Source organism: Dermacentor albipictus, unplaced genomic scaffold (assembly GCF_038994185.2).
Source record: "Dermacentor albipictus isolate Rhodes 1998 colony unplaced genomic scaffold, USDA_Dalb.pri_finalv2 scaffold_15, whole genome shotgun sequence".
Taxonomy (NCBI): Eukaryota; Metazoa; Arthropoda; class Arachnida; order Ixodida; family Ixodidae; genus Dermacentor; species Dermacentor albipictus.
In genome coordinates, this window is record NW_027225569.1 from 7,714,432 (window position 1) to 7,727,116 (window position 12,685).

General features: G+C 44.4%; 1 protein-coding gene across 3 annotated transcripts in view; it reads right to left on the bottom strand.

The window, feature by feature from the left end:
- LOC139051822 (uncharacterized) overlaps positions 1–12,685 on the bottom strand; it is a 44,616-nt gene that overhangs the window by 12,440 nt on the left and 19,491 nt on the right. For all 3 annotated transcript variants that reach the window (XR_011509573.1, XR_011509572.1, XM_070528836.1), the window contains one exon: positions 373–650. Coding sequence is in view for 1 of the 3 variants with exons in the window: in XM_070528836.1 (XP_070384937.1) it covers positions 373–650 (278 nt within the window). In the remaining 2 variants the exon portion in view is untranslated. The remainder of the gene's footprint in view (positions 1–372; positions 651–12,685) is intronic.

The window sequence follows — 12,685 nt, forward strand, 5'->3', positions numbered from 1 at the left end:
CACGTGCAATATGGGATTTGCTGCCACCCTTGCATGATTCACACTTCCAGGATTTATGTGCGTTTCCTCGTTTCTATTTGTGTGTATCCTCCGAAACGCCACTACAGGGTCCAAGATGAAAGACAAAATCGCACTCAGAGCAGCGTATCGAAGGACAGCCGTCAGCAATAAGCTATCGGCACGCGCGGCAGCGTAACATGATATATGCGCGATCAACAACAGTTCCCTTGGCAGCAACAAGCATACGCAAAAAAAAGAACAGAATAACACGGATATTACGAACGCATAGACTAAAAAATGCAAGATGGCAGCAGCGAGAGCGCTCTTCAGAAAATGGACCTTAGGTTTACGGAATAGGGTTGTGACACCAACCTGAAGAAATGGAAGCAGCATTCGTGAGAGACATGTTCACGTCCAGATGCTGCTGCTGCCAAATGACTCGTTTCACTGTGAGGCCACCGCTTTTATGGCCCAAGGTGGCGCCGAGATCCCGGTGACGTCGTAGGTCAGTCAATTGCACGCCTGGTGTAGATGCGTCTGGGCATGCGCAGAGCAGCAGAATACTGGCTGGTGACGGAGGCACGATGATTAGAAATCTTGACAAGCACCAGGAAAGCCAGGACGACAGGCGCCGACACAGCAGCAGATAGCTGAAAAAATGGAAGCAGCGTTCGTGAGAGACATGTTCACGTCCAGCTGCTGCTGCCGCCAAATGACAATTATACAATAATGTAACAATTGTATAATGTATACAATTCTGTATACATTATGTATACTTTATCTAATAATGTATACATTTTGTATACAATTAATGTATACAATTATACAAACTGAAAACTATTCGCTTCGTCAGCACGTACAAGAAAACCTCGCATACCTGCCTCATAAAGAAGGCACCACAAGCCTAACAAGAATTCACTTGACTTTTGACCTCCACTGGGGAACAATGATATATCTTCAATATTGTACACTACCAATAAATGAGGCTTCGGCTTCTTGCTGGCTGCAGCGAAACTGTACAAAAGGCATATTTCACTCAAATATTTGACCCGAGAAACCTGCGTCAGTTCTCCAAAGAGGTTCATCGTGTCTGTTTCTCAATCAAGAAGCAGCAGTAAATTGCTCAAATGAGCTGAACGTGTAGCATTCAAAGGGAATAAATATTGGTACATTCCTTTCCATGTGCTGCAAAGAGTTGTAAGCCTCAATCCGCTTTGCTTCAATTAAATTACCCCCACGTAAGTTTAACCGGTGCAGAACGGCCTTTTCAGAAGCAGTTAAATACGCAAGTGGTGCTGGCAGAATCTAAACTGCAGTGTTAGTTAAGTCCTCGTGTTACTGCCGAGCATTTCTGTGAAGAAATAGAACAATTGGATATTATACCATGATCTACTCGTCGCCAGCAAACAAGTTTTAATGGGTTAAAATCAAGATAAACGCTGTCTATATATGACTTGTACAACATTTGATTGTGACAAGCATGTGGCACCATGGTGGGTATGGAATCCTAACCGGATTCTTATGTGCTGTGCTTTTGCGTCTATGTTTTTATTATTCACGTGAGCTACCGCTGCAAAGTGTAGATCCGCGCATGAAAAACCCGTAATGGGCTGGTCTGAGCTCCCTCGAGTAGCGCTTCAAAAATTATGGGGTTTTACATGCCAAAACCACTTTCTGATTGAGGCACGCCGTAGTGGAAGACTCCGGAAATTTTGACCACCTGGTGTTCTTCAGCGTGCACATAAATCTAAGTACACGGGTGTTTTCGCATTTCGCCTCCGTCGAAATGCGGCCGCCGTGGCCAGGATTCGATCCCGCGACCTCGTGCTCAGCAGCCCAACACCATAGCCACTGAGCAACCACGGCGGGTGAGTGGCACTATACCGTTGCCTTTGAGAAATACATTGGTATCTACACACTGGGCAAAAAAACAAAACATAACACACAACAGTTTTCCTCACACATCATCTGACTACCTGCTTTAACTCAAATGAAACCAACACTGTATGAAAAAGCAATACTCAGAACCGAATTATAAAACAGTGGCTTGCTTAAATTGCTATGTACAGTTGACACGAAGTAACCCACTGATTTTCTTCCTAACCACATAACACTCAGCTTTTCACCAATGATACCAGAGGTCCATAAGGTCTTTTGCTTTTGAACACTGCCGAGATCTACTTTTACTTCTGTATCATCGGCCACATAACAGTGCCAAAAACACTGAAAACATGACAGGGAAAGGTGCAACGTGAAATTGAACATTTTTTTGCGATTATCTCACTTCACAAACCATAAAAAGTTAAAACATCTCATTTTGACAAGGTATAGAATTAGTAATTGGAAGACTTTTCACATATTTGCATAGCAATACACTTGATATGCTAACCTGTATCCCAAGCAACTCTTAAATATATCAAAATATGCACGATCATGAACAAAAGCCTGGAGAAAGGGCTTCCTTGCAGTGTAGGCTTGCAGCCTAAAATTTAGTTGCATGACATGCAGATGTGTTTTATTGTAAGGTATATGGAGTTGCTGCTGTGATTGTTGTGTGGCCCAGTTTGTGCGAGTACTGCACAGCGCAGGATGATTTCACACGCTGCCGTATCGGCCAATTACTGCAAACGAAGGATGCAGGTTGGCTCCGCAAAGAGGGCACACAGGAGACACCACACGAAAAGAAATGCGGCTTAGTGGTTTCGTTGTAGAAGAGCTGCCAAATGCGCACCCTTGCTTGGAACAAAAGGGAAGACGCTTCGAGCTGAATGGGAGGCGTTCGGGGAGACGGGCGTGAAGAGGAGGGGGGTGAGTTTGAAGTCATCGCTATAGATGCCCCCGGACTTTTCAGATGTCACGTTGACATTCTCGGCCGCTACTGTGGTTTGTTTGTGGGCCTCGCCGCAAGAAGGGGAAACATAGTGACGGAAATAAGGCGACGCGACACACAGCCACCCAGTTTCAGTGTCACTGTTTGAAATCTGTGCTCGCCTTTTAAGAATGCCTTCAGAAAGCGATGTTTTTACCACTACCGAGAAGGCTGCAAGTGATGCGTGCATTTGTTTGTCATTGGCAGCGGGTCACAATTACGGTGTTCAGGACATTCAAGCAACCTGGCCCACAGCTGCAAGGAATGACCGAGTTTTCTGTGCTGGCAGGGCAGCCCACTGTGAGGCACACATATCATCAATAGCCATGGCTTCGTGGGAACATTCTTGCAGCCAGCATCATGGCTTCTTAAAGATGTTCAGCCCATGGGCTGGTGCATAGACAATGGGGAGCGACACTAGCAATTTATGGTTACTTACAAGTGCAAGCACGAGCCTGGCCTCTGGTGCTGGAGGACATCAAGGTCAAGTGAGGCACACATAATAGCCGTGGCCTCGTGGGAACATTCTCACGGCCAGCATGGCAACTCCTTACAGATGTTAAGCCCTCAGGTTGGTGCATAGACAAAGGGAAACGATACAGGCAATTCATGGCTACAAGTACAAGAACGAACCTGGCCTCCGGTGACAAAGGACATCAAGGGCAAAATACGAAGGGTCTAACGTAGGGAAGAGTGAAAAGGCGTGTATTTTGGGAACCTATCCCCTTGCATGTTGTAGATTGTGTCGTCATATTGACCAATGCTATGTCCGTCCCAAAAGCTTCGGTGCTAGTGGTTTCAATGGTGTAAACTCCCCATGTGTGATAGTCTGGTTTGTGACTCTGCAACTGAGAGTTTAAAGAGTCATGTTTGGGTTGCATGAGGAAGAGCAGAGGTTTGGGCATGGACCCAGCCAGGTACCTTGGCGTTTGAATAAAGTGTCTCTTTACTGGACAATGGTTCTTCCTTTGCACTGCCACCATGTACTCGAGTCATCGAGGGATGCCGACTTCGGACCTTAGACACCTTCCCTCCCTAACTAGTGTTAAAGCTAGCACAGGATGCCGGGGGAAAAATTAACCATCTCCTTGTATTCAGGGGTGGAGCCTCCGAAGCTACTTCTGTATCAAACTAGTCACTACTGTGCTTAGCGAATTAAATTACAGTTGAATTTTTTCGTTATATCTGACTTCAACGATCATTGCTCAACTATATGCTGAACTGTAGCAATATTCAAATAGGTTCATCAACTATACAAGAACCTGTGCACACCTTTTTTAACACTGGACTGTTCGACGTCTTCAATTACGCAATCCAGTTTCTTTGTTCTGCACATTACTGTTATCTGGAATCTTCGCTAGTCACACAAGAACATCCACTGCTAGTAACGCCCACCATTCTAATGACGTGCTGCACTGAAGCTACTTAGAGCAGTATGTCAGGACATCTCAACAAATATGGGAATTTTCATATGAACAAAACGTGATGAAAATTGGTGTCAGTGTGACCTTGACAGTAATATAAGCAGGTATGTTAGGAATGTCGAGAGACCACTTTGAAGTAGCAATGGCTTATGAAAACACATTGCTCGAGAATCTAGACAAGCTATTCACAGTGATCACCTATTCTTAATTTGATTCTAACATACACTCTTCATGCATTACAGACAAGACTGTCGTGCCAGCACAACGCATAACAATACACTTTTTCACATCAGAAGCTCGTACAGAGGCATGTTCACTTGTTTCCTCCACGCTGACAAAAGGAACAGTGTTGCTGTCACCAATGCTTGCTAAAAAAAGGTTCCTCACAAGCAATTTCTTTATAATAAAGAGTACATGGTCACTATTGCTGCAAGATGGGCTTGCACAGCTAGTGAGGATTTCAATTATATGCCCAAAGACACTGTCATTTGCCACAATGTAAGAGTTTCTTCTTCTCGACTTATCCATAGCAGCTATGCAATAGGTGAAAGCACCCACTGTAGCCTTTCTGTATTTCCTTCTGCTGCCTTCCTGAATTCCTTTTCGATAAAGTAATATGTTTTCAACTTGAATACACATATTTCTTAGTTTGTAGCTTTTCAACAAGGACTTGACAAAAGACTTCAAGTCTTTGTTCCGCCATTACATAGTTGCAGGCAAAACCTGCGGCAGACTCTGCAAAATACAGCACTTCTCAATGATTTGTAAATGGGCAAATCTTGTCCCATTCACAAAACGCACAAGCTTGCCATTCATAGACTCAAAGGGGTAGGCCGAAAAGCTCCAAAGTGGTCCCCACTGCCTGACATTGTCCACCATATGAACAATGATATGGGAATTATAGGTCATACACTCCTTCCCATAAATTTCTTGATACTCTGTCAGGAACTCTATTAGAAGTTCTTTGACGTTTGGAATTTTGTCCATTGGAACAGTAGACTGCAAATGAAATGCATAATGCCAACGCACTTGGTCCAGTTTCTGTAAAAATTACTTGGAAGGAAGTCTTTAAATACAAATGAAGAATAAGAATGTAACCAGTCTCTGCACTCAGATGCCTTCCAGAATTTCATTTCTGTGAGTGACCGTGGCAAGCGATTCATCTCCCAAACTGGAGTTAGTTGCTTCAGCCTTTCATCAATTTGGGGGAGGTAACGCCGGAGGCTACAGCTAGTACCCCTTTTGTTGTTGAACCACATAAATGCTGTAGCCCTCAAAAAGCCATTGCACACTGCATGCATGTAGTCAACAACAAATGAAGTATAAAAGCTAAAAAATGACACAAAAGAAAGAACACTTGGACCTTTAGTGCCTCGGCAAGCTTCCCCCGTCCTCTGTCCCCTTTGAGCATAACGCAAGAAGCTTTCATCTGTTCTTAATTTTGTTGCAGGTTCTTGCATTGCAAAAGCCCTTGTGGGCCCTCTACCCTTTTCCACAACTTCACCAGTGTGCTCGCACCAAGCACAACCATAAGCACCATTAAATTGGGTCATGTTCATAAGCATGCAGCGTGCAACTGTGTCCACACTGCATGGTCCGGGGTAGACGCAGCATGTCTTATTCAATGAACATCCTTCATCAAACCAAGAAATTCCTTCTGAAGAAAGCCGATTCATTGTTTGCGTAAAAGGCCTCAGAAAGGTGTTCATTCTTGGTTTCTTTGCCCGAAACCACAACCCATACAAACAGCTTGTTCACTCTCTCTTTGTAGGGAAGTTCATTTACTTGTAGAAGAAGAGGCCACACACTGTGTCTTGAAGACTGAAACAGTGGAACACCGTCAGTGTTCCAGGTTACTGATATGTCATCTTCTGTCATAGATAATTTGTTGTATGAGGCATCTGAGTAATGTCACTGACATCATACTGAACACCACTCCGGTGACGAGATATTTTTCCACTTAACAGCAACTCTTTAACCTGACTGTCGATGTCTACATTTAGAAAAAAGGAGCCTGACGCTAAAATGTCTTCAACCTTGTGCATGAGCGAGCACTTGGAGCACTTTACTTCAGCTGTTGCACATGGAAGAGCAGTGATATACTCTAAGCACTCAGAGCAATATGCATGAGTCACACACTCACACTCATACAAGGAGGAGAAGCTCTTAAAAAACAAGAACTTAGTCTTTGGAAAAAGGGTGCCTTCAGGCATATGCGCATCAATCAACTGAAGAAGGCTTTCCGTAGCTTCCTTGGAAGAATGACGCCGCAGGCTGTGTGCCAACACCATGACAAGACTTTGGCTTCTTGAGAGCTTTGCATCCTGGTAAAAGGGCTCTTCCTGAGAAAGATTAGTGCAATGATAAGAATCCGTGGTTACATGTAGACTGAGTATATGGCATTCGCCCAGTTGCAGGCCGCAAGAATCCTAACAGTACCGTAGAAACATGCTAATCAGTGTATGAAGGCAGAAGTACTAAGGTGAAGTGGCTTTCTTATTCCGAAGTTTCTATCTTTACTAACATGGTAAAGATTATTGAAAAAACGCACTGTGTTCTAATGACAAATTATTACGAGAGGAATCTCGCTCTGATGAACTTTTCAAACATGCATGAAACAGACATGTTTAGTCCATAACAGGCAACCAACGAACTAATTTCAATGAAACTGTCCGACTTAAAGAAAGGTTAAGCTACTCACAGCCTTCAAACTTGACACCCTCATAAATTTTTACAATATTAACAATACCCAAGGTTTGATGATGTATGGGGTTTTTTGGCGCAAGGGCCAGATATGACCAAAGAGCGCCATACACATGGTGATCGGTTTTCAATGAATTGTTCGTGAAGTGAAGAAATGTACTTCGAATGGTGGATGTGGCATGGCTGTAAATAGGCCTAAAATCAGTCGCTCTGGATTGCGTAAAATAAATAAGTATTAAAACAATGACAATCACCAGAGGTGTGAACTATGGAACTGTCATGTTACACGCGGATGATGAAACAAAACATGTAGTGAATGCAGCACTGATGTCTCACAAGGGCCCTTGAATGGAAGGGCTTGGAGACACGTGCTATGCTAATGTAACAGACGCAGCAGGAGCCTCTGCTAAGAGGCCGTACTACATAAGACTTGGTCTGATAATGTGCAAAATTTGAATGTCGTTTAAATAATTTAAAACTGATGTGGTGTTGAATAACGGGTTCGAGCCGAGAAATTGTGCAGGATGTAATGGGATATGGTGTTGATACGCCAAGGGAAAGTGCTTTTTTCTCTCGCATTCTGTTTCCCTACATTCCACGAGGACGTGGATGACCGTTAGTCTCTTACCACATCTACCACATGTAGGAGGTTCCTCATCAGTCAGCAAGAAGTTGTGTGTACTGTATGTGTGCCCTATTCTTAGTCGACAGAAAGCGACATCAGTCTCTCGTAATTTTGCTATAGATGGGGCGGTACCTAAATGTGGCCTGAATAAATGAAGTTTATTCGAGGTTTGCGAGTCCCAGAAGTGTTGCCAATAATCTCTTAGTTTTTTGCGAATAAAAGGTCTTAAATCTATGGCGGGGACACCTACAGAACAGTTCAAATCTTTTCTTGCTGTGGATGTGGCGATTTCGTCAGCGAGCACATTACCCTCAATGCCTCTGTGCCCTGGCACCCAGCATATAATGAGACGTTGATTACACCCATAGACAGCGCACAAGAGCGTATAAAGGTCATTAATTACAGGGTTCTTGTGCTTTTTAAGCGATACTAACGCCTTAACAACGCTCAGAGAGTCGGTATATATAATTGGCTTTCCTAGTTTTAATTGTTTTATGTGTTTCACAGCTGATAATAATGCATAGGCCTCAGCCGTAAAGATACTTGTCTGCGCATGCAAGATGCCAGAGTCGGAGAAGGACGGACCAACTGCTGCATAAGAGAGGCCGGCTTGATGATGATGTGTAGTGTTTTATGGCGCAAGGGCCAGGTTTGGCCAAAGAGCGCCATGACAGGGGGTAATGTTGACGATGTGTTGTGGATGACGTGCACAATGATCTCATCATGGAAAATGAGATATGGCTGTAAAAGGGCCTAAAAACTTCCGCTGTAAGTGGAATAGAATACATAGGTGCTAAAATAATGACGGTGACTAGGATGTGATGTGGGCTATGGCAATCGGCTTTCGTTAAAACATGATGCAATAGAACCATAACACTGACTCCAGAGTTTCAAGAGAGCCCTTGAATGCAGGGCAAATATGTTAGTCGTGTGCTTAAAAGTTACCTGGCCAGATGATTTTCAAGGTGTCCGTTTCGGCTAAAAACTCTAAGACTGTTTGCAGGTTAAAAAGAGGTTCATCGCTAAGAAAAAATGCAGGGTGAAGGGGTAAATTCTCGCGATATGCAGCAGGGAAATACTTTTTCCTCTCTGTTTCTATTGCAGGGCACTCAATAAGAGCATGGAGGACAGTGAGATTATAGCCGCACTTAGCACAAGTTGGAGGATCGCCCCCAGTCAAGAGATGAGAGTGGGTGCCGTATGTGTGGCCTATCCTTAATCGGCAAAGAAGTACTTCCTTGTACCTTGCTATTCTCCCATTTATCCAGTTCCCCAGTTTTGGTTTTATTATATGAAGCTTATTCATTTTTTGTGTATCCCATTCGCCCTGCCAGTGATTCCTCAATTTACTGCGTAGAAAGGGCTTTAGGTCTGTGGCAGGGAGTGGGATATTTGAATCTGCATCGCTAAAAATTACTGACCTAGCACTTTCGTCAGCAGCTTCGTTGCCTTTTAAACCTTTGTGACCAGGTACCCAGCATATTATAATCGATCAATTGCACATATATGCGGAACATAACAAGCTGTACAGCTCATTAAAAACCGAGTTCTTATGCTTTCGTAAGCTAATTAGGGCTCTGACTACACTTAATGAGTCTGTAAATACAACAGTCTTAGCGATATTTTTTAGCCGTATGTGTTGAATAGCCTTAAGAATGGCGTATGCTTCCGCTGTAAAGATACTGGTGTATGGGTTTAGTGGTCCAGATGTTGAAAGTGAGGGTCCCAGAGCTGCGTAAGCAACACCAGTTGGAGACTTCGAAGCATCTGTGTAAAATTCATCACATGAGTACTTTTCCTTGAGTTCTATAAAATGCGAATATATGTGTGCCTCCGGGGCTCGTTTCGATATTTCTAAGAGATGTCGCATTGGATAGTCTGCCACTCCCAAGGCGGTGGAAGCCGTGTAGGAGTCATTAGATCATTGTGTAAAAGAGGGACCCCTGTTTTTTCTGATAGTGCTTCCAATCGGAAGGACAGAGGAGGCCTAGTGGCTGGGCGGTTACGAAACAGCGTAGCAGTGGACAAGTCACATATAGTGAAATGACAAGGATGTTCAACATCTGACCTAACTTAAGGGCGTAGGAGAAAGTTAAATATGTCCTTTGGTAGTGCAACGACCATTCGTTTGACTCGACGTAGAGGCTTTGCACAGGGCTAGTCCTAAAGGCGCCTGTAGCAAGGCGGATACCTAAGTGGTGAATAGGATCAAGCATTTTCAGAGCACTAGGTCCGGCAGAATTGTAGACTGTTGCTCCGTAGTCAAGGCGAGTTAATATTAGACTTTTGTAGAGCTTTAAAAGGCACCGCCTGTCGATTCCCCAAGATGTACGTGACAAGAGCTTCAGCAAGTTCATAGACTTGAGGCACTTTGATTTCAGATACTTCAAGTGTGGTACAAAAGTTAGCTTACTGTCTAAAAGGATTCCTAGAAATTTGTGTTCATGGCTCACAGATAGCCGTTCTCCATTTAGATCTATTGCGGGGTCCGCCATTATGCCTCTCTTGTTAGAAAATAGGACGCATGTACTTTTTTGTGGGTTTAGTTTGAAACCGTTCTGGTCCGCCCACTTAGATAATTTATTTATGCAAAGCTGTACTTGTCGCTCGCAGATACTTAAGTTACATGATTTGAAACCTATCTGGATGTCATCCACATATACGGAATAAAACATAGTATGTGGTATGGCAGTCTGGATAGCGTTCATTTTGACAATAAAAAGAGTGCAGCTCAACACACCACCTTGTGGAACACCAGCCTCTTGCGTAAATGGACGAGACAAGACGTTACCAACTCTAACACGGAACGTGCGATTGGAGAGGTAACTCTGAATCACGTTCCGCAAGTTGCCTCGCACTCCCATTTCAGACAGGTCACGGAGGATTCCAAAGCGCCAGGTTGTGTCGTATGCCTTTTCCATGTCTAAAAATACTGATAGAAAAAATTGTTTGTGGACAAAGGCATCTCGGATATTTGTCTCGATGCGGACAAGGTGATCTGTTGTGGATCTACACTCCCTAAAACCGCATTGAAAGGGATCGAGTATCTTGTTGCTTTCAAGAAAATTGATGAGGCGACGGTTAATCATTTTCTCAAATAATTTGCATAGACAACTTGTCAGAGCTATAGGCCTATAACTGTTCGGTGAGGAAGGGTCCTTGCCCTCTTTGAGAATGGGGATTACGATTGCTTCCTTCCAGGCAGAAGGAATGTAGCCGGCAGAGAACATAGAATTGAAGAGTGACAGTAGTGTATTTTGGGTTTCAGGGTGCAAGTGTCTGATCATCTCATACAATATTCTATCACTTCCTGGAGCGGACTTGTTGCAACAGTTCACTGAGGAATGGAACTCAGCCATACTAAATGGACGATTGTATGGTTCATTTGATGTGCTTTCCCGACCCAAGTGCAGCTGTTCTGCTAGTCGCTGGTATTTTAGGAATGTTTCTGTGTAATGAGATGTAGTGGAAATGTGCTCGAAATGTGCTCCTAGACAATCAGCTTGGTCCTCAATAGTGTCTGCTTGTGTGTTTACTAATGGTAGAGGATGAGTTTCACGGCCTTTTAATTTGTTTACCCTGCTCCAGGCTTTTCGTTCGTCTGTATACGAGTTCATGCTGTTTATGTAGTTTTTCCAACTTTCGCGTTTAGCGCGGCGGCGCGTTCTTCTACCTTGCGACTTGATCGCCTTGGAATTAATCAGATTCTCTGTGGTTGGTGAGTTACGGAGGAGGTTCCAAGCCTTGTTTTGCTTTTTCCTGGCTTCCCTACACTCCTCATTCCACCATGGGATACGTCGTTTCGAGGGCGAACCATTTGTTTGGGGAATGCATACCGATGCAGCCTCAATAATGAACGCTGTTATGTACGCTACTGCGTCGTCTAAGCTAAGTTCAGAGATATCATTCCAGGGCAGCTGCGTTAGTTCGCGAAACTTTGTCCAGTTGGCTGAGTCGACTTTCCATCGAGGAAGATGTGCATGACAATCACTTTGTTTTTTAAGGTTTAGAACGATGGGGAAGTGATCACTGCCATAAGGGTTATTAGTGACATCCCGCTGGAGATATGGCACAATTCTACTAGACGCTATGCTTAGGTCTATCGAAGAAAATGTTTTATGTGTAGGGCTGTAAAATGTTGGCTTTTTCTTGTTAAGCAAGCAGGAACTTGAAGTGAATAGGATGTTTTCAATAAGCCGCCCTCTCGCATCACAGCGCGAATCCCCCCACAGTGTGCTATGTGCGTTTAGATCACCGACGACAATGTAAGGGTGACGAAGCTCATCAATAAAGCTTTGAAATGTTGCGCTAGAGAGTTGATAACTTGGGGGGATATATACAGACGTGATGGTAACTAGTTTATTGAATAGAACTGCTTCGATAGCCACTGCCTCAAGAGGAGTTTGGAGTTGCAGTTGCCGACAAGCAACGCCTCTGTCGACTATTATTGCGACACCGCCGGACGATGCAACAGCATCATCTCGGTCTTTCCGAAAAATAACGTATTGCCTAAGAAAGTTTGTTTGTGTCGATTTAAGATGTGTCTCCTGAACACACAGCACCTTTGGATTGTATTTGTGTAAGAGTTCTTTGATATCATCGAGGTTGTGGATCAGGCCTCTCACGTTCCAGTGTAATATTTGTGTATCCATCTTGTTTGTGTTTATGTGCTGTGTGTCAAGAGATATCACTTAGGTTGGTTCAAGGGACCTTTCCAGGCCCCTTGATGCGGGGTATTTCTTTTTTGTTGGCGAGCTCCAGGGAGCAACGCCGTGCGTTCGCCGTCTGAGACGCCGGAGAAGTTTTTGTTACATCCATCGCCTCGTCAGAGGCGCTGGATGACGCCCGCTCAGCGAACACGCGCGGGGGTTTTTCGGGCCTGTCTGCGCGAGCAGTGGCCCTGGGACCGGCAGGCTCGGAGGTCTGCTGGCCCTTCGTCGTAGGGGGCGGAAGAGCCGTGGCTGCTCCCGCCAGGGGGGCTGATGGCGTAACCGCCGTCACATTCCGTGTGACTTGCGCGGCCGCCTGAAGATGTAGCGCTGCCCCCCGGCGCGCCACATCGGT